Genomic DNA, 27,304 nt, shown 5'->3' with positions numbered 1-27,304 from the left:
GATGCCCCTAGGAGGGCCGCTGGAGGCGCCATCGACTCTGTAAGTGCCATTGGGGGTGCCAGAGCCCCTGTCAGGGCCTTTGGGGACTCCATCGTCCCTGGCAGGGCCACCTGGGACGCCCTTGCCGCTCTGAGGTCCCTTGGGAGCGCCGCTGTCCCCTGAGAAGGCCCCTCGGGCACCACCGCCATTGGGAACGCCCCTAGAGACGACACCACCACCTGGAAGGGCCACTGGGGGAACCAAGGCCTTTGGCAAGGACCTTGCAGGGCCCTTACCAGCGCCGACACCCCTGGGTGATCCCCTTGGGGTGTTGCACATGGTAAGGCAAATCGGATTGTCCCAGGGTGCACTGCCATTGTAGGAGCCTGGGGACAGTTGTTTTTCCACATTTAGAACTATGGGCGATATGAATAAATACACTGCCCATCGCATTTCCAGTATCATCGCAACATGAACAATGTAAAGGAAAATAAATATCCAACAGGAAAACATAAGTTGGGGTGTTGTGCTGACTGACTGTTCTGGTCTCCTATTGGTTGTTATTGGTGTATTTATATTTTAGTCCACCAATCACAGTTGAGTAGGAATTGCTGGACGTATGCTATATGGACAACACTACAACCAAAAGTTATAGGGTTCCTAGGTGGGGACGCCTCTAGCAGAGCCCCTGGGGGCACCGCTGCCCCTAAGGAGAACCCCTGAGGGTGCCGCTGCCCGTTTGAAGAGCCCCTGGGGGCGTCGTTGCCTCTTGATAGGCCCCTGGGGGCACCACCACCCCTGAGAGGTCTCCTGGGGTCGTCACTGCTGTTGGGAGGGACCCTGCGGGCGCAGTCGCCCCTGGGAGAACCCCTGGCTATGCCACCACAACTGGGATCTCCCCTGGGGGTCCGTTGCCCCTAGGAGGGCCGCTGGAGGCGCCATCGACTCTGTAAGAGCCATTGGGGGCGCCAGAGCCCCTGTCAGGGCCTTTGGGGACTCCATCGTCCCTGGCAGGGCCACCTGGGACGCCCTTGCCGCTCTGAGGTCCCTTGGGAGCGCCGCTGTCCCCTGGGAAGGCCCCTCGGACACCACCGCCATTGGGAGGGCCCCTACAGACGACATCACCACCTGGAAGGGCCACTGGGTGAACCAAGGCCTTTGGCAAGGTCCTTGCAGGGCCCGTACCAGCGCCGACACCCCTGGGTGATTCCCTGGGGGCGTTGCTCATGGTAAGGCAAACTGGATGGTCCCAGGGGGCACTGCCATTGTAGTGAGCTTGGAGGCAGTTGTTTTTCCACATTTATAACTATGGGAGATATGAATAAATACTCTGCCCATCGCATTTCCAGTATCATCGCATCATGAACAATGTAAAGGAGAATAAATATCCAACAGGAAAACATAAGATGGGGTGTTGTGCTGACTGACTGTTCTGGTCTCCTATTGGCTGTTATTTGGTGTATTTATATTTTAGTCCTCCAATCACAGTTCAGTAAGGAATTGCTGGACGTATGCAATATGTACGTCACCACAACCAAAAGCTATAGGGTTCCTAGGAAGGGGCGCCTCTAATAGAGCCCCTGGGGGCACCACTGCCCCTAAGGAGAACCCCTGGGGGCGCCAATGCCCGTATGAAGAGCCCCTGGTGACGTCGTTGCCCCTTGATAGGCCCCTGGGGGCGCCACCACCCCTGACAGGTCCCTGGGGTCGTCACTGCTGTTGGGAGGGCCCTGTGGGCGCCGTCGCCCCTGGGAGAACCCCTGGCTATGCACCACAACTGGGATCTCCCCTGGGGGTGCGTTGCCCCTAGGAGGGCCGCTGGAGGCGCCATCGACTCTGTAAGTGCCATTGGGGTGCCAGAGCCCCTGTCAGGGCCTTTGGGGACTCCATCGTCCCTGGCAGGGCCACCTGGGACGCCCTTGCCGCTCTGAGGTCCCTTGGGAGCGCCGCTGTCCCCTGAGAAGGCCCCTCGGGCACCACCGCCATTGGGACGCCCCTAGAGACGACACCACCACCTGGAAGGGCCACTGGGGGAACCAAGGCCTTTGGCAAGGTCCTTGCAGGGCCCTTACCAGCGCCGACACCCCTGGGTGATACCCTTGGGGTGTTGCACATGGTAAGGCAAATCGGATTGTCCCAGGGTGCACTGCCATTGTAGGAGCCTGGGGACAGTTGTTTTTCCACATTTAGAACTATGGGCGATATGAATAAATACACTGCCCATCGCATTTCCAGTATCATCGCAACATGAACAATGTAAAGGAAAATAAATATCCAACAGGAAAACATAAGTTGGGGTGTTGTGCTGACTGACTGTTCTGGTCTCCTATTGGTTGTTATTGGTGTATTTATATTTTAGTCCACCAATCACAGTTGAGTAGGAATTGCTGGACGTATGCTATATGGACAACACTACAACCAAAAGTTATAGGGTTCCTAGGTGGGGACGCCTCTAGCAGAGCCCCTGGGGGCACCGCTGCCCCTAAGGAGAACCCCTGAGGGTGCCGCTGCCCGTTTGAAGAGCCCCTGGGGGCGTCGTTGCCTCTTGATAGGCCCCTGGGGGCACCACCACCCCTGAGAGGTCTCCTGGGGTCGTCACTGCTGTTGGGAGGGACCCTGCGGGCGCAGTCGCCCCTGGGAGAACCCCTGGCTATGCCACCACAACTGGGATCTCCCCTGGGGGTCCGTTGCCCCTAGGAGGGCCGCTGGAGGCGCCATCGACTCTGTAAGAGCCATTGGGGGCGCCAGAGCCCCTGTCAGGGCCTTTGGGGATTCCATCGTCCCTGGCAGGGCCACCTGGGACGCCCTTGCCGCTCTGAGGTCCCTTGGGAGCGCCGCTGTCCCCTGGGAAGGCCCCTCGGACACCACCGCCATTGGGAGGGCCCCTACAGACGACATCACCACCTGGAAGGGCCACTGGGTGAACCAAGGCCTTTGGCAAGGTCCTTGCAGGGCCCGTACCAGCGCCGACACCCCTGGGTGATTCCCTGGGGGCGTTGCTCATGGTAAGGCAAACTGGATGGTCCCAGGGGGCACTGCCATTGTAGTGAGCTTGGAGGCAGTTGTTTTTCCACATTTATAACTATGGGAGATATGAATAAATACTCTGCCCATCGCATTTCCAGTATCATCGCATCATGAACAATGTAAAGGAGAATAAATATCCAACAGGAAAACATAAGATGGGGTGTTGTGCTGACTGACTGTTCTGGTCTCCTATTGGCTGTTATTTGGTGTATTTATATTTTAGTCCTCCAATCACAGTTCAGTAAGGAATTGCTGGACGTATGCAATATGTACGTCACCACAACCAAAAGCTATAGGGTTCCTAGGAAGGGGCGCCTCTAATAGAGCCCCTGGGGGCACCACTGCCCCTAAGGAGAACCCCTGGGGGCGCCAATGCCCGTATGAAGAGCCCCTGGTGACGTCGTTGCCCCTTGATAGGCCCCTGGGGGCGCCACCACCCCTGACAGGTCCCCTGGGGTCGTCACTGCTGTTGGGAGGGCCCTGTGGGCGCCGTCGCCCCTGGGAGAACCCCTGGCTATGGCACCACAACTGGGAGCTGGGGGTGCGATATCCCTAGGAGGGCCGCTGGAGGCGCCATCGACTCTGTAAGTGCCATTGGGGGTGCCAGAGCCCCTGTCAGGGCCTTTGGGGACTCCATCGTCCCTGGCAGGGCCACCTGGGACGCCCTTGCCGCTCTGAGGTCCCTTGGGAGCGCCGCTGTCCCCTGGGAAGGCCCCTCGGACACCACCGCCATTGAGAGGGCCCCTACAGACGACATCACCACCTGGAAGGGCCACTGGGTGAACCAAGGCCTTTGGCAAGGTCCTTGCAGGGCCCGTACCAGCGCCGACACCCCTGGGTGATTCCCTGGGGGCGTTGCTCATGGTAAGGCAAACTGGATGGTCCCAGGGGGCACTGCCATTGTAGTGAGCTTGGAGGCAGTTGTTTTTCCACATTTATAACTATGGGAGATATGAATAAATACTCTGCCCATCGCATTTCCAGTATCATCGCATCATGAACAATGTAAAGGAGAATAAATATCCAACAGGAAAACATAAGATGGGGTGTTGTGCTGACTGACTGTTCTGGTCTCCTATTGGCTGTTATTTGGTGTATTTGTATTTTAGTCCTCCAATCACAGTTCAGTAAGGAATTGCTGGACGTATGCAATATGTACGTCACCACAACCAAAAGCTATAGGGTTCCTAGGAAGGGGCGCCTCTAATAGAGCCCCTGGGGGCACCACTGCCCCTAAGGAGAACCCCTGGGGGCGCCAATGCCCGTATGAAGAGCCCCTGGTGACGTCGTTGCCCCTTGATAGGCCCCTGGGGGCGCCACCACCCCTGACAGGTCCCCTGGGGTCGTCACTGCTGTTGGGAGGGCCCTGTGGGCGCCGTCGCCCCTGGGAGAACCCCTGGCTATGGCACCACAACTGGGAGCGCGATGTCCCTAGGAGGGCCGCTGGAGGCGCCATCGACTCTGTAAGTGCCATTGGGGGTGCCAGAGCCCCTGTCAGGGCCTTTGGGGACTCCATCGTCCCTGGCAGGGCCACCTGGGACGCCCTTGCCGCTCTGAGGTCCCTTGGGAGCGCCGCTATCCCCTGAGAAGGCCCCTCGGGCACCACCGCCATTGGGAAGGCCCCTAGAGACGACACCACCACCTGGAAGGGCCACTGGGGGAACCAAGGCCTTTGGCAAGGACCTTGCAGGGCCCTTACCAGCGCCGACACTCCTGGGTGATCCCCTTGGGGCGTTGCTCATGGTAAGGCAAACGGGATGGTCCCAGGGGGCACTGCCATTGTAGTGAGCTTGGAAGCAGTTTTTTTTTCCACATTTATAACTATGGGAGATATGAATAAATACTCTGCCCATCGCATTTCCAGTATCATCGCATCATGAACAATGTAAAGGAGAATAAATATCCAACAGGAAAACATAAGTTGGGGTGTTGTGCTGATTGACTGTTCTGGTCTCCTATTGGCTGTTATTTGGTGTATTTATATTTTAGTCCACCAATCACAGTTGAGGAAGGGATTGCTGGACATATACAATATGTACAACACAAAAGCTATAGGGTTCCTAGGAGGGGGCGCCTCTAGTAGAGCCTCTGGGGACACCGCTGCCCCTGAGGAGAGCCTCTGGGGGCGCTGCTGCCCGTATGAAGATCCCCTGGGGGCGTCGTTGCCTCTTGGTAGGCCCCTGGGGGCGTCGTTGCCTCTTGGTAGGCCCCTCGGGGCACAACCACCCCTGAGAGGTCCCCTGGAGTCGCCACTGCCGCTGGGAGGGCCCCTGTGGGCGCTGTCACCCCTGGGAGAGCCCCTGGGTATGCCACCACAACTGGGAGCTCCCCTGAGGGTGCATTGCTCCTGGGAGGGCCGCTGGAGGCGCCATCGACTCTGTAAGAGCCATTGGGGGCGCCAGAGCACATGTCAGGGCCTTTGGGGACTCCACCGTCCCTGGCAAGGCCACCTGGGACGCCCTTGCCGCTCTGAGGTCCCTTGGGAGCGCCGCTGTCCCCTGGGAGGGCCCCTCAGGCACCACCGCCATTGGGGGAACCGACGCCCTTGTCAAGGGCCCCTACCAGCGCCGACACTCCTGGATGATCCCCTGGGGGTGTTGCACATGGTAAAGCAAATGTGAGGGTCCCTTGGAGAGCCACCGCCCGTGGGAAGGCCCCTGGGGGCACCACTGTCCCTGTCAGAGCCCCTGGAGGCGCACCGCCAATGGAAGGCCCCTACTGGTGCCGCCGCCCTAGGGAGAGCCGCTGAGGGCACCATCACCCCTCAAAGAGTTCCTGGGGTCGCCGACGCCCCTGAGAGGGCCTGCCGCACCTGGCAGGGCATATGGGAGGGCACCAGGGGCACTGTCCCAGTAGGGCCCAATGGGGGCAGTTGTGTTTGCGCTATTTAGAACAATGAGAGATATGACATTATATAAATATACCATCCATAGCATTTCCCGTACCATTGCATCATGAACAATGTAAAGGAACGCCTCCGTTCCTGCGAAGGTCCCTTGGTCCGCAGCTGTACCTAGGACGGGCCCTGGGGGCACTGACGTCCCTGGGAGGGCCCCTGAGAGGGACCATGGGGTCGCCGCCGTCCATGGGGTCACAGTGTACGGGAGTGTCTGACAGTGTGAGGGAGTGTCTGGCAATGTACAGGAGTGTCTGAGGGTGTACAGGAGTGTCTGGCAGTGTACAGAAGTGTCTGACAGTGTACAGGAGTGTCTGGCAGTGTACAGAAGTGTCTGACAGTGTACAGAAGTGTCTGACAGTGTACAGGAGGGTCTGGCGGTGTACAGAAGTGTCTGGCAGTGTACAGAAGTGTCTGACAGTGTACAGGAGTGTCTGAGGGTGTACAGGAGTGTCTGGCAGTGTACAGAAGTGTCTGACAGTGTACAGGAGGGTCTGGCGGTGTACAGGAGTGTCTGGCAGTGTACAGGAGTGTCTAGCTGCATACACGAGAATCTGGTGGTGTACAGGATTCTGGTAGTGTACAAGTCTTGCGATGTACAGGATTGTCTGGCAGTGTACAGGGGTGTCTGGCGGTGTAGCTATGAGTACAGTAACTTTGTGTTTTTAGTAGTAAATTGAATAATTATAAAAATTAGTGTAAAGTCTTAAAACTTAAATTTCTTATATTGTACAAATGAAAGTATTTCATGTTAGGGGTTTAAAAAATATGTTTTATCACTTTGCTAAGCAGCGGCTAGTATAGGAGAGTGGTGAGAATAGTGTTGTTTGTTGTAACCAAGCAAATAAGCAATGAGTTAGTCTTATTATAATGAGAAGCCAAGGGTATAGACTACGACGAATTGGCTTGCTGTATCCACCCAGGTCTCAAGACGTTAACAGATAACCAGTAACTCTCAACTGATCGCCCTAAACATGCAAGCTTTCTGCTCTGAGCCAGACCTGCAACATACCTGTACTGTATAAGAGTACTCGTAAACCTATTATGTTTCATTTTGGACATGAAGAATATTAATGAGCAACTTCTGATGATAAACAGTTTATGTTGTGTTACTATTAAGATGATGTACTCATATGTGTGCTATATTAAAAAAAATGTATTCATACCTGATATTTCATTGAACCTTCAGTTCCCTCTTCAGGGGCAGATCTAGGAATATCATAAAAGGGGGGGTCCAAGAAGTTGTGGGTGGGGGAACATGGTGAGCACATGAGTCCACCCAGCTGGAGGGTTTTAGGGTGGGGGGGGCTGTAGGCCACCAGAGAAATGTTTTTGAAATCTGACCAATATTATAGGCATTTTGAGGCTATTTTGAAGCCATGCACACTTGATATTAGAAGATATTCTGAAGTCAATAGTAAATATTGTTTACTATACAAAAATGCCCGAGTGCAATACTACATTAAAGAAAAATTATTGTTATTTTCTGGTGAAAAGGGGGGGTCCGGACGCCCCCCCCCCCTTCTTTGCTCTGTATTTGTATTTGACAGGTTTGACCAACATAAACTGTATTGAGTTGATGTGGCAGGTTAATCTACTTACTGGGCGATTATAATATTTATATTTAAATTAACTCAGGATTCAAGCCATTTACTGGCAAAATGGTTTTTCAGGAAAACCCAAAGACTAGTCAACTAATTGATATACAAAACAGCAGAAAATGTTCCCACAGTTGGCACTTGCATCCCCCAGTAGAATAAATAATGTTGATATCAATGTTTTCAGCACGTGCACACACACACATTGTTACAACTGCTTTACTTGTGCATGTTGTTTTCATCAATAAAATAAGTTTGAAATTTTTAAATCCCTAATTTTTCAGGCAAGAGGACTAGTGAGTGTCCTGAGGATGACTTACAAAACTCTCAAGATGACCATGAGTTTTAACATCTACTGTAGATGCTGTACCAACTTCTTCAGTAACTGGGGAACAAAACACATCAGGTCACAGTAATATCTGCTCATAATCTCAGGTTTCCTCTTTTTAATAATACAGTACTGTATTCATATAGCAGCAGTGACAATTACAATCATCCCCCTATCAGCAATTTTTCCAACAGTTTTAAGTATCCACTTATCCTTTTTCTCCAGCCTGCCTCGACTTTCTCAGTGACCATTGTATCGTAAGGTCCCAGTTAGTACACTGTCAATTTATTTACTTATTTTTCTTTTCTTTTTTGTAAAACCCGCAGTTTTAATTAATGATTTGCCCTGAAAAATGGCATAAAAGAGTAAATCTAGCGACGAAACTTTTGCTGTAGTAAAGAGGTCGAGAAAAGTGGCAGCATGTGGAGAGGTCAGGGAGTACGTGGTAGGGGGCACCGTTGCTTGGGGTAGGCAGCATCCCCTTTTTGCTCTTTTTATGCTTTCATTATTCAGTTTTTAAGTCTACAACTTTAAGTATTAATTTTATCAGTGTACAGCAATACAAGAAAATAAAACTAATTTTATAAAGTATTGAATATGTTTCTTTTACTTTAAAGTTAACATTACAGGACTCCGGACATGTCTCTCTGGAGGGTCTCATAACGTAGCCCCTATTTCCCACAGGGCCAAGCCCTTTTCAACCATGGTTTTGCCAACCACCCGGTTTTACAGGAACTTAACCCCTGTGGTTGGCAAGGAAAGACTTTTCATGAATAATTTTTTGACATACATACTGTATGTCAATAATAAAACAAGGAAATTGGCGAGTTAGTACGTTCAGTCTAATTCAGCAGGGTCTGTAGGTTTCTGTTCCTTAAAGCTAAAGTTTTCTAATTCATTTTCAAGAACATGTGTTTGGGACTCTTGTCTAGTGTCATAAAATAATGTACTTTGGTTTGATACACTTTTAATATTCTCTAAGTGTGTGTCACTGTCATGAACCCTTGTGTCAATATTGCACTCTCTCTTTGTTTCATGAACTTTCTCACTTTCATCATTATTTTGTTGAATCTGATCACCCTCTTTACTCTTGAAATTTTTACTAATAATGTAATATATTTCTGTTAAGTAAGATAGAACACGATCACAATATTCAAAATCAAGGTCAAAACCCGAGAGGACGGTCTTCTGAATATTTGCAGCCTGTTCTCCCTTCAAAGCTTCCATGATGACTGGATACCTCACTGTTAACCTGTTAAAAAAAAAAATTTTGTTAGGCAAGTAAGACTTATGGTACTGTACTCAATATAACCTTAGCTATAATTCAATGTCATGATGGCTCTAAGAATATTAAAAGTAATAGAGTAGGGTCGGGATATATCGCGAGATAGGGTCCAACGATGTTCGTTATATACTAAATCGCAATATATAATTACATGTAATCAATGGGGAAAATAGGGTTAGGATCTGGAGGCCCAAAAAAGTGACTAAACTTGACTTAACAAGTTCATTTTCTTACTAACTAAAGCACCAATGAACACTAGACTCAGGAACAACAAGCTATTTCAATATCAATATCAAGGAACACCAGACTCGGCAGCTGACGCATCACCCTGAGAACACCAGGCTCGGCAGCAGACGCCATACTGACACCCTCACTTGACAATCTCACACCTACATAAACGAACACCAAAAATATTAGTTACAGTATTAAATCTTTTCATTATCTTCACTTCACTTTTCACGTCACTAGAACCCATTTACACTTGCTTTAGAAATTGGAATCTGCACCAGACTCGGCAGCTAACGCGCCATCCCGAGAACAACAGACGACACACTGCCACCCTCACTTACCAATTATAAATGAACAAACCCAAAATATTTGTTACAGTATTAAATCATTTCCATTAACCTTACCATTATCTTCACTTCACTTTTCATGTCACTAGCAACCCATTTACACTCACCTTAGAAGTTGTAATCTGCAGCAGAGTCGGCTGCTTTTTTTTCACTCACTCAGAAAGACTGAGCGGGCGAGCATGAATGAGCAAGTGAGCAGCCACAGTGGCGCCTCTGGTGAGCAAATAATGCATTTGTTTGCCATGGCAGTACATTTGAAATATTTCGTGCCCGATTTCCCTCGCAAAATAAAATAAATTATAACTATATATACGAAAATTTCGATAATTTTTTTATATATAAAGTCGCAATATATCCAGACCCCTCTGTACCTTTTAAGATATTTTCATATTCCTCATTCCAGCTTTACAGTGCTACTGTATCTGTGTGTATGTTGTGGGTAGCCTCACTTATATTCAAGTAAAGAGAATATCAGTGAGTGTTGAAATGGAGGAGTTTTATCCATCAATATTTTCTCTTAAAAAAGTTCTATGCTCAAGTTACTGTAAACCCTTCTATATGTCTTATACAGTCAACCTATACATCTTGCATGTATTAATTATATGTAAAAAATAAAGTTTTGTCATATTGAAGGAGTTTTGTACCCAAAAATTTAACCTGACCATTTTGTAAAAAAATATTGTCTCAGCATTGTGAAATAAGAGCATCAAACACCTGAGAAGATAAGCAATTAGTGGGTGAAATAACTACATCATTAAATTGCATGCCAAATAACCAAATTAAGTTTTTTAAAGTGTGGATCTCTAATCACCATGTTGAGGAGTAGAGTATTTACAGTGAGATTTAATAACATATGATTACCATGTACTACTCGTTTTACCTTCAACCATTAATTAATACTTACATTTTCAGCAGGATGACAGTGACAAGTCGCCACTGTCTAGGCTTAAAGGTGATGTTGTGGGGAGATAAATCAAAGGTTGCGACCAGAGTCTTCAGTAGGCGTCGTACTTCTCTACCATCTAGATCAGTCACCTCTAAGATTTGTTGTCGGCTAACAATGTAAATAGACATTTTAGAAAATATATGATGATTTTGTTTTAAAGTATCAGAATAAATTCTCGTTACAACCATAATAAACTTGTGCAAGAAAAAATTTCTATTCATTCTCAAATTTAAGATATGGTAATGTATTTAAATTATTTAGCAAAACAAAAAACACCAAATCTTTGCAAACACAAGGGTACTTTTTCCATCACTCTTTAGTTGCCATTTTTGGTCTTCCTCTGAACCTCCTCCTACTTTCTCTTCATATAAAATTTCTTGGTAAATATGTACAAAAGAGAACCAAAAATTTCCTGCACCAAGCATGGGGCTGAAGCCAGCTTCAGCTTCTGGAAGCCATGCTTTTTTAACTTGCCTTCAGCTTTGAAACTTTCTAAGGGCTTTGGCTTCAAACCCACAGGCCTGGCTTCAGATTTTCATCTTTAAACATACACACTAATCATATTATAAGCCAGTAATTATATGTAGATCATATTAAATAACTACGTCCAATTATATAGTGGCAGAGCCAAGGCAGTGCAATTTTGACCTAACTTGACAAGTGACTTGGGTTGTTGTGTCAGCGCCGAAATTACTGACCAGCATGTTAGCGACTAGTGCTGACAGGAGAACGTATTGTTGCAGGTCAATCAAGTCAGAATCTCCGCCCCGGATAGTGCCGGGGAGGGTAAACTTTAGGTAAAGTCAGGCCAAATGTGAGTTGACCATGTGACCTTTACCTGACCTTACATGAACAGAGATCCATACTGACATCACAAATTATCCCTGCTGGTCTTTTCTCACAAGGACCTGACCTAAACATCAGTAGAGAAAATCTTATGATTCATCACAATGCTTTTCTCTGTGACACGTGACTGTAAATTACTATTTTTATGTTTTACAGGATTTTTATGTACATATTGTGTATAAAATAAATTTAGTAAGATAAATTGTTCATATAATTAACTTTCTTAAGCATATAAGGCAAGTAAAAATTTACCCCCAAGAACTATCAGATTAAAATAAAGTCAACTTATCTCAATGACTTGCTTGCAACTTTATACCATACATATTCACACTAACATAAGGTAATACAGTATATTATTTAAATAATGGCGTTAAGGTTTCATGAAGTCTTGGCCCAGCTTCCTGACTTTTTTAATGTCTGGCTTCAGCTTAGTGACATTCCAACAGCTTTGGCTTCAATGCCGGAGGCTTGGCTTCGTCCCCTTGCCTGTCATGCACACATACAAAGATATTGTTTTGTGAACTTTTAATTGCACTCTTTAGGAAATATTGACGTTAATAATAAAAATGATTTAATACTTACAATTTACTAGTTTTTTCTTCTACAATGTGTTGACGCCATGAAACTTGAGAGTAATTATCAATAAAGGGGAGTGTTGAACCTTCTATGTCCACCTCTTCATTGTTTTTCTTGGAGTTCGCCTTCTTAGACTTTCTTTGTACTGGCCTTTGAGTGTTTCCTCCCTCACTTAAGCCTCTTACACCAGATCCCCCTTCTTCCAGTATACTATCCAGTGAGCCTCTTGTCTCACTTTGGCTAGACACGGATTCCTCATACTGTTCACTCCCTCCAAGAAATGACACAACCTATATAAAAATTAGTAAATTTACAAGTGTTAGGGCTTCATGTATTTCATTTGTAATGTTTTGCTGTATTCAGTGTTCAGAAACAGCACAGTAAAATTTAATAGTTAACATTAAGGAATATATGTTGTACCACAGAGTCGGCTCATGTTGTTTGTTCTTATGTGGTACTGATAAACACACCAAGAAGTCCTCTATAAAGTATATATTACAACATGAAAAACCCTTAACACAGGTCAGTACCTTTAATTGCTGCTTCTTTGCATCCTTCTGCAGTTGTTGATAATCAGGAAGAGGTAAGTTAGGTCGTAATTGTGGATTTTCAAGATCAGTGCTTTGCAACTCAGCACTGTCCTCCTTCTCTTCATGGTCAAGCTTGCGGCAAATAGCAATATATTTTGCTTTGGCTTCTATTCCTAATCTCAGACCTGAAAATGTGGATAGGTAGATTAATTACAAAATCTTTCTTTACTGTCCATGCATCATATTTTAAAAATTCTGAAGAATGCTTTAAAAATCAATTCATTACAGGAGGCCCTCCAAATTTGCGGGGGTTAGGTTCTAAAAATGGCCGCGAATCGCCAAATCCGCGAATAACATTTCGTGAACATGGGGTGGGTACATTTTTACTTGTGTGCAAAGAAATGTATATTCCCTTTATATGTTTGCCCTTGGAACAATTATTTCTTTTACCTGTATTGTATAAGTGTGGGTGTGTGTGTGTAGACACACAACACACAGAACACATACAAACAAATAAATAATAATGGGAAAATACCCTCACAATTAATCAGAAACAAAGGTATATAAAAAATTTTGAGTCTTCCCTCAAGTCTGCTCCGTGCGAATAATAGAGGACTGCGAAATAAAAATCCGCGAATTATCCGGGCCTACTGTCCCAAAGAAAATGAAAACTAATATACAGATACAAGAAACTGTTAATACTCATATGAAATAAGTAAGGAATTCTGAATGTTCACAAATATAACAATTCGAATTTCCGTATAACAGAACCTAAAGTCGAAATCTATGAACTGACATCATAAAATACTTCATTGTGAAAGGCCTCTCTCTGGCTGCTGATAGGATGAGAAAAGTATAGCACAGTACTTTAAAAGATAAATCTGAATAAACTGCAGCTGATCCTGAGACTCAAGCATAGTCATAAGGGGCTGTGAATGTAGAGCACTGTATCTATACTGTATATTAAACAAAAATACAACGATGTAATATACTGTAGTTATATATGCTACCCAACTGGATTAATTTGTACACAAACTTTCAATAAAATATTAAGAAGTACTGTATTTGATTTATATTATGAAGTGAGGATTATAATATCTAGCTACCAATATCCTATATATTTCTGTAATTATATCAAGCTGACCCTTGCATAAAACTCTGCTGCATATTCCTGATACAAAACACAGCATATCAAATATTGCCTTAAAAAATTAACAAAGAACAAAATTACTACAAACCAGAAGTTGTGTCAAAATCATCCCAAGTGCGGCCAATGTGTTCCAACATTCCACGTACGTAATTGTCTCCTAAAACCACACGTAAAGAGTCGAAGCACATCCATTCTCTCAGAGCTTGTTCCACCTGAATGAATATGAACGAAGACTAATGAATACACCACAGTACTCGACCTTATAATATCTACCATTAATACCGCAGACCAATAAATTCCACAATATCATGATTCATGAAAGTGTGGCAGAAACACCGCATGATACAGGAGACCCTCTTTATTTCACTGCTCAATACGATACTCTACTTTTGTTATTTTGAAGCACCCTAAATTACTCCCATATTTCTTCATACTCCTTTATTTCACAGTGTAAGCCCAGAAAAATTAACTTAAATGGACCAACATGTTCATCCCTTGACAAAGAGTGTTTATGGTGCACAGTGCAAGGTATTATATGTATTGTAACTGAATATTTCATTTTATACGCTGCAATACTATCAGGAAAATGTGAAAGTACCATAAATAAATGCTGCTACTTCTGGTGGTATTAAGAAGGAAAGGGGATGATATTACTCTTGATGAAAAATTTAAATAAAAATCCCCTCAGAGCTGCCCCTCTACTTCCAGTGTTCTGGCTGTAGAGTCAACACGAATCATTCAAGAGGCAAAATTAGCATCTGTTATTGGCAAGATATTAGATAAAAATAAGGTAAGAATATTCTGGAATGTATCTCAATCAAGCTGCTGCCATGTTAAAATAACTTTCAAGATTTCTTGTTCAATGTTTTAAGTTTGTGAGCTCATATTTCACAAATGCTCTGAGACATATTTTTTTGAGCTGTAGTCTACTACCCTATATTTCTGTTGAAGTACCGGTACATGGCACAAATATTGAGCGCATGGAAAGAATGACTGCGATCAGGTCTGACACTTCTACCTAATGCATAAATACCTGTACCAAAAAGGCAAAAATATTATTCCTCGAGTCTCCCTCATAATATACAGGAATAATTAAATGGGAAAGGCAACAAAGAAACCTTTGCTCAGTAAGGTCTCAACAAGTTTAACAAGAGCCTCCCCGCAAGATAAAGTAACCAATTGTTAGAGAGAGTTACTTACAACATAAACAGAAGCAAGAGGGTCTTCACTTTCTTTCCCTACTTTTTCTTTTCTATCAACTTTCCTCTCACACTCACTTCCAGAATGAGAATCAGCTGTCTCTGGGATTCTTTTCTTTGTGTCTTGAGGGTCTTCCTGTACATTAATATCCTTTTCATTTGTGGCACTTTCCTCTTCCTTGCTGTCATCTTTTTTCACTTCATTTTCTGAACACAAGACCAATGTTTCTAGAGCAATCTCATCAACAGACGTAAAGGGTTTTTTCTTCTTCTTCCCTATCTCTTCCTCAAAGTTCAATATTCCTCCTGCAATAAGTTAACAAAGGCTAATGTTATCAGAGTACTAATAACAGATACAGTACTTCTGAGATATTTAAGTTAACTTGTAAATACATTAGTGAAGAAGTTTTTGTTAATACAGCAATGGATGGTTAACTGAGAAGTACGATGAGATTAAATACAGGAAAATTGACATAGGAGTTTATTTCACGATAGATGAAGGCTGAAAAACAAACAAAACAACATTCAACACAGGAAGAAATCTACTATAATGATTGTCTATCAGACCAAATCGTCCAATCCAGTAGAATAACAAACATATAGCAGTAAACTAGTGGAGTAGGTATACATACATTTAAGTTGACCCACCCTACAGTAATTAAATGAGATAAAGACTTGACCCAACAAGTGTCACGAAGGGAAAAGGAGTTCTCACCATTGTGTGATGAGAGAACAGGTGACATGACCCTGTTATTACAATAAACTCTGCCCCCAGCCGGCAATAAGGAGGGGTTGCATCAATAACCGGCCTACAGTTATACATATTGGTAACTATGAGGGATGCGCTACCAACAGGCACATGTATCCCGACCAGTACATCAACACCTGACCAAACACACCTGTCCAAACACACCCTGATTAATAATAATTAGAAGACACCATCTGGCAAGTGACCTGAAACCTCAAATAAAAGAGGGCGAACGGGGAAAGAAAAGGAGAGTCATAATTGCATCCGTCACCCCCTGTGAAGTCAGCATGTCATTCCACCAGCTGCATTGAAGAAGACCAACAATAAGTACAACGATGTCTCAGCCCAGTCCACCAACGGTGTGACATCTATACATCGTGTCAATGTAAGTGCTGGCTGTGTAGTAGTGCAGTGATCCTGAACCCCCCACGATTGACATAGTGGAAGCGCCCACTTGTTAAGTAGTAGGAGGACACCATAATCTACAATATATTGTGTACAAATCCCCCCATAAACCCCCCAGTTGAACTAGTAAAATAAAGCTGTAACACACATTGGTGTTTTATATACTACACTTGTATTGAGCCTGTGTTAATGTATATAATATTATCTCTACACCCTCAAGTTACGCTACCAACTCTCCTCACTTTGCAATCCTACTGCCATAAATTCTTACTGTACCTTCTAGATAAGTATTTCTCTCATTACAACAAATACTCTATCTTATTCCATGTTGAGTGTACTGTATCCAACCGAATCTCCAGCTTACACAATGAGAAGAAAATCTCCCAATAATACAGCACTGCAAAAGTAATGGTGGGGCATAAGCTTTAGATATGCTAGGTGTAAATACAAACAAGTTCTCTATAAATACCTGTAACATCAACCAATTTTCCAAAGAGACCTTCAAGATGTTCGCTGACAGGGATTTTTACATCTTTAATAACTGTATTTTCACTGTAGCGCAGATATAATGGATCTGTTGCCAGCTGTTTACGCACGATCTTGGATGCCTCAAAACATACATTACTACAGTAATTCTGAAATTATAGTTTATTATTATAATTAAGAATTTCTAAATCCACATATATTTTCAAGGCCTTCATCATATGAATTTAAAAGTGATATAAGTAAACAACAATAAAAAAGTACAGTGTTCACAAATTAAACTCTTGCTTATAACATTAATCTATATATATGGGAGAAAAAAAATCTTACCCTTCTCTCAGTGACGTCATAAACCTTGTTGTTACGGATAATGTAAACCCTGTCACCAAATGTGTCTGTAAAGGACTTGGAACATAGTGGATACCCGCACAATCCAATTACGGCTCGCTCAGTGACGACATCATCATAGACAGCTGAGTCAATATATCGAACCTGTAGAGAAACAAATTATGTTATGGACATCTTACCTTATGTCTACACGAGGGATACAGTACATGTCGTGATTGGTAAGCCATCAGTAAGGTTTAGGGAGCAGTCATGTTGGCTGGCTTGAAATGACTAACAGTATTTTCACTCTCTGTTTTATCATGAAATGGCAACCTCTTCAGTTGTATTTACCTTAATTTTTCTGTCATTTATGAAAAACATAACAAGTGAGAGCCAGAGACATAATTGGTGTACATGTCCAAAAAAAAAAAAAAAATCAGATTTGCAATTAATTAGCCATACAGTGGTCCCTCGGTTAACGAGATTTCGGTTCACGAGTTACCTTCCATAAGATTCTTAACTTCGGTTAACGAGCAAGCCCTCGATTAACGAGTTTCTTACGAGCTGACCTGAACATGTTTTCGCTTGCATTTGGCGGTCAACCAGCTATAGTATTAGTCCGCCAGTACAGTAATCGGTTCTAGGGTTTAAATTCCTTACCATTTTAGTAAATATCAAGAAGTTTATACTATTCAATAATTTTAAAAGTTTAGTATTAAATTTTTTAGTAATTTTAACAATTATTGAACATACCATCCAGCCTGCCAACACACCATACAGGCATCAGTCTTTGTGTTTTTTCAGTGGAGGTAGCATCTTGCTTGAGACTCTTTTCAACTAAATGCTTTTTTCTGTGTTTGCAAGCAAATTATAGGTCATTTTGAAATTTATTTTACATATTGACAATATATAATGCAGTGCAGTGTTGATTTAAAGAACATAATCATGAATTACACCAAGAGAACTAAAATTTTATGGGTGAAATGGCGCCATGGGGTGACTTCTCTTCCACCCCAATGCCTTCTCTTCTCCTCCACCCCCATTCTAATTCCCATCATCATCATCATCCAGGAGCCTTCTACATACACACCTCAAAGTAAGTGTACTTTTCTACCTTTTTTGTTGAATTTAGGCAATTTTCGGTAAGCTGGAACCAATTACCCCAAAACCCATTGAAACAATGGTTTCGGTTAACGAGCAACCTTCTAGAACGGATTGTGCTCATTAACCAAGGGACCACTGTACTACTGCTGCTGCTATTTGTGAGTAATATTAGTAACTGCTGATAGAACACATAACATTCTCAATACAGTACTGTACATTAACCATTAAACAACAGCTAACGATTCTCTACTCCTCCCTTATCTGTGCAAAAATGGAACACAAGGAATATGTAACTTCCACTGATGATGGCTGCTGTCCCTGAAGCTAACTTCCACTAAGCTTGTCTGACATTTAATGGTTAAGGTCCACACCATTATTAAGAACTTTAATATCTTATAATTCAGAACTTCCCAGAAAGTGAGTTTAACTTACCTGGTCAATAAAAGCCTGGGGTGTGATAGTATTTTCTATCAAATTTAGAAATATTTTCTGTGCTTGAGTCTTGGCTATCTTGGCTACTTCACTTGTGACTTTGAGGTTCTCATTCCTGTACACAAACCAACATTATTAAAATTAGCATCGTATGATTGGTTTTATGCATGGTTGTTCTGAAGACCAAATATTCTGATATCAGAAAGCTACAGGAATTAGAAACTTGACTTTGGATGAGAAAAAACTGGAAAAAACTTTTATTTCATAAACTCTGCAGCTATATTAGTACTGTACTATGAACCAAAATTAGGTCAACCTGGGTTAGCATGGGTGACGAAGAAATAAACATTACTACTGTTTTACAAGTCATATAGATGTACATTTTAGTGACAGATAATCACTTGAGTCACACCTGAAGTCTCAAACCATCCTTAATAAATAAATTAATAAATAAAGTGTGGGAAACAAATAGATATCACCATAAGAATTATTCATTCACATGATAAAAAGAAGTAAAAAGGTTAATTAATTCTTATAGTCTGACCAATCTACTGATGGAGTGGGTCATATAATAAGTGACTGGGTTATAAGTAGTAATATCTCCGTTAGCCGGAATCCCTCAAACCCGGAACTCTCCGATACCCGAGGGGGCACATTTTCCGGAAAATTCAGAAAAAAATTTCCGATACCCGGAAAGTTCCGGGGATGGGGGATATTTTTCTGGGTTCGAGAGATGATGTAATGAGCAATTTCTGGAACTTCTGAGAACATTTTTCCGTTACCCGGAAAATTCCGGGGAAGGGGGATATTTTTCCAGCTTTGAGAGAGTTGTCTCGTTACCCGGAAATCTCTCATTCCCGGAAGTGCTCCGAACCAATTGTTCTGACTAACGGAGATATCACAATACAGTACAGTACTGCACAGCCCTTACCTCCTGGATGATTTTGTAGTCTCATGTCTGACACTGTCATTTTGAGTTTTCCTTTGTCTATATTGGCTTGACATATCTGATCTGAAACAACAGGTATAGTATAAACTAAAATTATACGCAAATAAAAAAAAATATTTAATTGGTAATAAGCATACAGTGCAACAAAAGAAACTACAGTGTACCTGAGATTTCTTATATGACCAAATTGAAAATTATCAGTGTCTTACCTTTGGGTGTGTTTAGAAAAGATTAACATTGAAAATCTCCTCTTGACTATAATAAAATAAATCTGATACACACACACATAATTTTTATAATCTTTACCAACCCGAACACTATTCTACAGCCACGTGCTACACAACGTATCCATCGTTTTATGTCTGAGATGCTTCCCAAAACACACCAGCTATGCTGCTACATTACAGTACAGGGTACAGTATATGATTTGTCAGTAATAAAATGAACCAACCTAAACTACACAGCTTTCTAACATACCTAACTTAGGTTAGAATAGGTTTATTCATTGTCTAATAAATCACATAATGCAACAGTGATTGGTAAGTCATAGCACATGGCTGTGAATAAGTTTAGGACAGAAATTTCTAAAAATAGAATTACAAAAGATAAAATTATCTTTCGGCCATCCCTATGTTTTCCGACGGTTTTTGACATGTTTTGAATGATTTTGATCTTACGTAACCTAACCTAGCCACAGAACCCAGGAACTATATCTAACCTAACCTAAACTCCAAAGATGATCGAAACGATAATAATACCTTACGGAAAACTTATTCCTTCTCCAGCCCATTTTAGGGGTTCTTCCATAAAGGTAAGAAAATATTTATATTCTTAGGAATAATTTCCTTAAGTTACTGATTAGGAAGCTCAACTATAGTAAATTATTACCAAAGAATATGATACAGTACTGTATGTAAAAATATAAAAACTGTAATTCCAGCATATAAACAACAAATTTTCTTGATGTAAATGAGAAGCTTTCGGTATTTGTAAACTTTAGTCCTATAATTCTTTACGGTAAATCTGGCAACATAGGTGAAATCTACAGAAAATTCTAAGACAATTTTCTTCAATGATATTTCCGTCGCAAATGCATAATAAAGAAGATCTGGCGCTCGAAAGTTTTGGTTAGGAAATTAACCTCGACATATCGCCATTATCGGGTGACCCGCTGTCGGAAAAAATATTTTTGAGTCGCTAGAAGATTATAGGACTAAAAGTAACATTTACCGAAAGTGGTTAGGTTAGGTTAGGGTGCATATCTTAGTGACCAGACAAGGTTAGGCAGTGTGACCTGTTGTCAACTAGGTTAGGTTAGGTTAGGATGCATATTTTAGTGATGAAAAATGTTTTTCCTATGTGTTTTGAATGAATTTGCCCTTCAAAACTGGCACAAATCACTAGTTTTTGAGTTTCTCCTCACCCAAAACCCCCGGTTCCCATGGGGGTCCCCCATTATTGTTGGGGATGGAAGGGGGTCATAGCTTGAAAAAAATTATTTACAACAGTTTTGAAGGTCAAATTCATTCAAAACACAGCAAAATACATAGACAAAATATATTTTTGAGTTGCTAGAAGATTATAGGACTAAAAGTAACATTTAACGAGCTTTCTTCAATTCATAATTAGTACAGTATGGGAGGTTCCCGACTTACGACCACCCACCAATACGAACGTGATTAAACTTGAAATTTACAATTCAGGTATTTTATTTACCCGATGACTAATTTTCTACTTTTCTTGACTGTATTTTGTCATTCTGTTTTTTCTTTTGTATTAAATTAGGTGATTTTAGATGTACTGTATATAAGGACTTAGCCTATGATATCGTGGGATTTTAAACAATGTTTTGTAAGTACGATTTAAAGGTAAAATTTTAGTTTCGGTCATCTCCATATTTTTCAAACGGTTTTTGACATGTTTTAAATTATTTGATCTTACCTCACCTAATCTAGTCACAGAACCCAATAACTATATCTAACCTAGGTAAAGGTGTAGACAATGGCTACCACCAAATGGAATTGTCCAAACTGGTTAAAAAAAATTCTACACACTAATATCATGATACTAAACACAAAATTCAAAACGACAATGCATAGAACCTAATACAACCTGACTTAACATACCCAGGGTTTATTACTTAACCTAACATACCCAGGGTTTGCTAGGTGAGGTTCTATTAGGTTCTATGCCAAAAAATTTCATGTATTTTTTAATATACTGTAATGCTAATAACATCATATTAAACACAGAAATGGAAATCTTAAGCAACTCACCTTAATATTGAGGTTTATATTCATCAGCTATGGCGAGGAGGAATTCGTGAAAACCATCATTTAGGAAACGTCTTTTGAAGAGGGATTCAGCGAGATAAACACATATCATCAGCAACACTTACTCCTGTTTTAGTGAACCAAGTCCCTTTAAAGACAGACAACTTGAAACGACACCGAGTAATTGTACAGCGTCTGTGGACATAATCATAGGATTGCGTATTAGAGTTATGTAAATTTAATAAAAATGCGTATTTATTTTATTTAAAGGATCAGGATTAATGGTACAGAATTTATACAGGATAACCAAATAAACAATAGCGGAGGCAGGAAAATTGTACTGCCGGACTCTTCAAAGGTAAGAAAATGATTTGTGGCGTCAAAAATGTATTTCGAGACTTAATTTTAATGCCATAATATCAGTTAAAATTATAACAGAAAGTTGTCGTTTCTTTTAATATGCTTAAAAACATCAAAACACCTTTACCCTAACCTAAATTCCTAAGATTCCCCAGATGACCAAAACTAAAACAATACCAGTGGACATTACTTTTTTTTATACATCATACAGTATAGTTGGGTAGATTCATCATACGTCTTATAAATCACACAATGTACAATTTACTGGAACTGTTTGTGCCAGTATGTAAACCGGTAAACCGTTGTCATAGATTTACACTGAAAACATATTATAATGTGCTGTGACAAGATCTCCACAGCTTGACAGATTTGAATAATAAATAGCCTCCCTGCATTATTAATAAATTTTAAAAACTCTGATCACCTTGTATGCAACATTCAACACGAAAATTCACAGTAAATCTGCTTACATATATGACCAACAACTCGCTTGATTACCTTACCTGGTGTAACTTTATCTTGACGACCTCCAGAGTGATGGTTCGTGTAACCAACAGCGTATTCTTCCGGATTTGAGTCGTGAACCTTCCCTCTGTCCTGCGTGGCAGTGAACAGTGGCATTACCCACATGAATCTGACCTATATATAGTGTCAACGAATATGATGCATTCTTTGTGTACGAACCTCTGTCCTGCATGGCAGTGAACAGTGACATTATCCATATGAACCTGACCTATATACATTTATAGTTGTTAATGAATATGATGTATTTCTTTGTGTGTGAACCTCTGTCCTGCGTGACAGTGATAAGTGATACCACCCTCAGTGTCAAGACCTGACTGAATTACTCAGAATAGGCAAACTGTACTACAAGCTCTGCCAATAAATTTGTTAAACTAAACTAACTTCATTGTATTTATCATTTCATCACTTATCAGCGCACTAGGAATAACAGCCGAAATAAAGATAGATAACTATTAATTTTTTTTTTAGTCAAATCCTTTACTGTCAAAGCCTTTACTGTACTGTACGCTTATTTCACAATGTAATATCAAAACAGTTTGTATTTCAATTTCAATTTCAATTGTTTATTCCTTGATAGAGGAAGCGGGATCCTAGTGCTGTCACTAGGTACCCCTGTACAATGACACCAGAAGCATCTGGTAAGTGTGACAAGTATATACAATATAAATATTTTAAAGGGGCTTAATAAAGCCTAAGGAAGGAAGGATATTCCTTTAACACATAATCAATATTATTTACAAAATATCTGGCCAGTATGGGGAGGATCATCGTGTCTCCGTCAGGGGGTCGTGGAGTGGTGGTCCAGCAGGCGTCACGGAAGCGTTGTGTGTGGGGACATCTTAGGAGGTAGTGGATAAGGGTGCTGCTGTCGGGTCTTCTGCATAATGCACAAGAGCGTTGCTCAGGGGATGCGGGATACCAATCTCCCAAGCAAAGTCATACCCAATGATGATACGGGCAGCAATCACGTCCCCTTTCCGCGACCCTTTCCCGTAGACGTACGAGAGGTCAGGAAGTTTATGGAGGACATCGTACCAGGTGGGCGGGGAGTCCAGGGGGATGGCTGCTTCCCTGAGCCTCTGTTTGCGGCGAATTTGGGTCCTAAGCTGCAAAAGTGATCGAGGAACAACGTGGTCAGGTGTGGCCTTGTTGCAGCCAGTTCTGGCAAGGCCATCTGCTGCCTCATTCCCCAAGATACCGACATGACTGGGTATCCATAGGAATGTCACAGGACGCCTGCATCCTAAGTGTGGATGTTAACCCTCGTATTCGGAGGATGAGGTCCTTATTTCCCCTGATCCAAATGCGATCCCGTCGAGAGCAGACCTGGAATCGCAGCAGACAAGCAAGGGGCAGAAACCATCTGCTTCCTCCTCAGCGAGAAGGGCAGCAAGGAGGGCTATTAGTTCAGCCTGAGTGGAGGATGCCCCGTCAGAAACTCTGAGAAACAGTTTGATAGGCTCAGGGGCATCAGGACGGGAGATGTAGACACCAGCCCCGGCCCTACCTGTAGCGGGGTAGTTTGTATTTAATATATTAATAACATAAAAATTTGAAGAGCTTAAGAAATTTAAATAAATCCTGACATCAGCTCTTCTTCAGCTGCTAGAGCAATACGGAAAATTGCCATTTTTAATCGAAATTCAAAATAATAATATTACATTTTTTCGAGTTTAAAAAATATCACTACTGTATTAGACTGTGTATGCGCATTGATTAAAACTATCTTTAACAGCCACAAACCCAAATATTAGCTATGCTTCCTCCTAAATACCGAGATATGCATTATTTCAGTTTTCATGTTAAATTACGTTATCATTTAATATAAAACGGTAACCATTAGTTTAAAAGGGTATAATTTTTGTATCTAATGATACTATGTGCTAATAGTTGTTTTATAATAAACTGTTACTTTTACTTATAATTTTTAATCTACATCAATGAAATCTATTCATCCATCCAGCAATTCATCCACCTATCTATCTATCCATCCCTCCATCTATCTATACTGCGTTGACTCATTCTAAGACGAGCATCTCCCGCTTGCTCACCACAAACAAAATAAACAAGTCTTCTAAAGTTGTTAAATCTTTTGGTATATCAGATTTTCAGATAACACAAAAGGTGGGAAGACACCAGTTTGGGATTGTCATGGTGAATCTAATACCAAATATGAACAGTGCAGCTCTTTTGTAAGGCTGTCGTCATAAATGCACGTGTACATACATTACATACATGCTTACATAGGTTGGATGGATATATGAGCAATAGGGGTTGGGTGTAAATGGGACTGCCCAGTATGGACCAATAGACCCGCTGCAGTTTCCTCCATTCTTATGTTCTTATACGTATACGCAGCATATACATACATAGACACAGTGACCGCTCTACTCATGCTGGCCCATAGTCAATAGATAATTATGCGTTTTCAAAAGAACCTATGACCACGTTCAAGCTATCTAACTTTTTCTTTCTGTATGTCTGGGTTTTCCAAGTCTCTAAGAACTGACTCTTTCTTGTGGTCAGTTTTATTAGTGTAGATGAGGACCATCTACATTATGTTCCCTTAATATTACAACTATCAACTTCGTCCTCCACTTGTATGGCAAAGGGGCGAGTCCGAACATGCTTCAACCTAAACTAACCTTGCTAACACTAGTGACTTTCCGTATCATGAAGTGAGAGTACTGATGGAGCTTAACTTCGTCAAAACTATAAATAAATTAGTGTAGAGCCGTGATACCGAGAATCCAATGTTTTAAATATAAGAAAACAAAGGAAGGCTTTGGTGAGTTACAGTGATCACGGTGATGGGCGGGTACAAGCCACAAGTGTCCACCGTGACTGAGGGGGTTGAGTCAACAGTATGTGGGTGGACGCACCTGCCCTGTCCTCACCTCATATTCCGCAGTAAACATTATTTTGTAGAAATCTTCAAGACTTATCACAGAGATCACTTTTTTCGCACAGTTATTCTGAGGAGAATTTGGCTACTATTTTAATCGTTAATACTCTTGCCACAAGTGGAAAAAGGGGGAGCCAGCGATAAAAACTTGACGTATCCCACGAATAAAATAATACGAGTCTTTTCTTATTTACATAAAAAAAAAATCTTCATCACTTGTGCCAGCTGGATCTGTGAGTGCCAGTCCCAGTGTGAAATTCTGGATCTGTCAGTGACTCTTGGGAGGAGATGCAAACAAGACAAGGAAGTGACAGTGGGTATTAGAGCAGTACTGTAGATTGCGCTAGGTGCAGGTTAGTGTATTCAATGAAGCAGTGTGATGCTGAAAGAGAGGAAGAGGCCGTTGAAGATAGAACTGAGTCTTTAAGTACTCCAGCACTGATAGGAAATTTATCTGGGTGTGAATCATCCACAAGTTGAGTCGTTTAAAGGACAAAATTCCATTACAACGAGGCAACAGAACTTATAAACACATGCTCGAGTGATTTTGTCCATCTTTAACTAATGGTTTAATAACGCTGTCAGGCTACAATTCATGGAAAACATCCAATTACCTCCAGGGAGATAACCGTACAGTTCCAAAGCTTACCACATTATCTACACATCTTAAATACACCACAGATACACAACCATACACGTACCATACACATTATACATATACGGTATAATACTGTATAGAAAGTGAAAAAGTGAAACTAAGTTGACGTAAACAACAAGTCAGCGGCCAAGAGAGGTTTTATGTGGCTTTGGTCAACTCGGCGTCCTAGGAACAGTTTATATGTGAGGATAAGTTGTGTCTGCTTAATAAAATCGTCTATCGTTAGTTAAATAAAATACTAAAAGTGGCGTCCTTGTAGTGAAAGGGTTAGGGGAGAGAGTTTATTAGGAGCCTTTGAGAATCCATCTTTGTGTCTTGGCATTAGTGAGTTTACAGATCTTTTCTGACGTTATCAATGTGAACGCTCCCTTATCCATCCCTGTGTAATAGCTTTGGTGTTTACTATCGTCCAGGGCGTCTGTGTGTCCCTCTGTCGCCCAGGAATATTAAATCCTAGACTCCTCTTTTTCCCCAATTGCTTTTAAATTTGATTTGGGGATTTATAATTAGAGCTGAATTTTGCCCCCTGATCCTGCAGCCAATGCGTCTATCTTCCAAGATGGTCGACCATTTCCAAGATGGCCGACTACTTCAAAGGTGGCCGACCAGTTCCAAGATGGCCGACCAGTTCCAAGATGGCCGACCACTAATTTCGAGAAAGACCAATTCAGCTGGAGAACTTAAGTAACTGTCTGAGTCTTTCGGTCATTTTTTTTTTAAACATTCCGAGCAGCATGTCCGAAGAGCAATTCTGAATAACGGGTTAAGTTTTAGTAACCTGACAAATGGATTCGTCACACTCCATTAGTAGCTTGGCCATGGCCATTTGGGTTACCATTTAGTAACCGTAATGCGGCAACTCGGGAGGGTTGGTAGGCCTGGTCAAGATAAACATAAAGAAATCAGCTTGACCTGTGGCGCCAAATTTGAATGCTGAAGCGCGAGTGATGGTTGTAAAGCTTCTTTTTCAAGAGAAGACAATTTCCTTGACTGAAACACAAAGGAACACTAAAAGACATGATAAAAGAGCACAGAACTGTACTGTACTGCCTTTTCCTCTCAATGGAGAATATATAAACAAAATACTTTATTGTATTTTCTATCTTTTTTACGCTTCAACTGTTCCTTCAGTTCTTGTAAGGACAATTAATTATTATTTCAGTATATTTTGTGGAATAATTTCATATGTACTCTGTACTG

At 42.1% G+C, this 27,304-nt stretch overlaps 1 protein-coding gene across 2 annotated transcripts; it reads right to left on the bottom strand.

Annotated features, from left to right (window-relative positions):
- Positions 1-7,931: 7,931 nt before the first annotated feature.
- On the bottom strand, positions 7,932-22,655 carry LOC121868368 (putative RNA polymerase II subunit B1 CTD phosphatase RPAP2). Of its 2 annotated transcripts, XM_042368900.1 has the most exons (12): positions 22,520-22,655; positions 21,660-21,851; positions 19,366-19,446; positions 18,435-18,549; positions 16,902-17,063; positions 16,558-16,723; positions 14,937-15,241; positions 13,825-13,948; positions 12,587-12,771; positions 12,063-12,346; positions 10,593-10,742; positions 7,932-9,080 (listed from the first exon to the last, which is right to left on the bottom strand). In XM_042368900.1, the coding sequence occupies exons 3-12, from the start codon at positions 19,437-19,439 to the stop codon at positions 8,666-8,668; spliced, it is 1,980 nt and encodes a 659-aa protein (XP_042224834.1). In that variant the 5' UTR covers positions 19,440-19,446; positions 21,660-21,851; positions 22,520-22,655; the 3' UTR covers positions 7,932-8,665. The 2 variants fall into 2 exon arrangements, with proteins under 2 accessions (XP_042224834.1, XP_042224835.1); XM_042368901.1 differs by lacking the exon at positions 21,660-21,851 and having other exon boundaries at positions 22,520-22,621.
- Between the last annotated feature and the right edge of the window lie 4,649 nt (positions 22,656-27,304).

The sequence above is a fragment of the Homarus americanus genome, unplaced genomic scaffold, assembly GCF_018991925.1.
Source record: "Homarus americanus isolate GMGI-L3 unplaced genomic scaffold, GMGI_Hamer_2.0 scaffold19318, whole genome shotgun sequence".
Classification (NCBI taxonomy): Eukaryota; Metazoa; Arthropoda; class Malacostraca; order Decapoda; family Nephropidae; genus Homarus; species Homarus americanus.
The sequence above is the reverse complement of the archived record's forward strand: the minus strand, read 5'-3'. Positions and strand labels throughout refer to the sequence as shown.

Bases quoted from the DNA above. Each gene is read 5' to 3' on its own strand.
- LOC121868368 (XM_042368900.1), bottom strand. From the start codon at position 19,439: ATGTCAAGCCAATATAGACAAAGGAAAACTCAAAATGACAGTGTCAGA. The intron at 18,550-19,365 runs GTAAGGGCTGTG...GTTTGTGTACAG, and splicing joins ACTACAAAATCATCCAGGAG to GAATGAGAACCTCAAAGTCA. The intron at 17,064-18,434 runs GTAAGTTAAACT...GTTTCTCTACAG, and splicing joins CCCAGGCTTTTATTGACCAG to GTTCGATATATTGACTCAGC.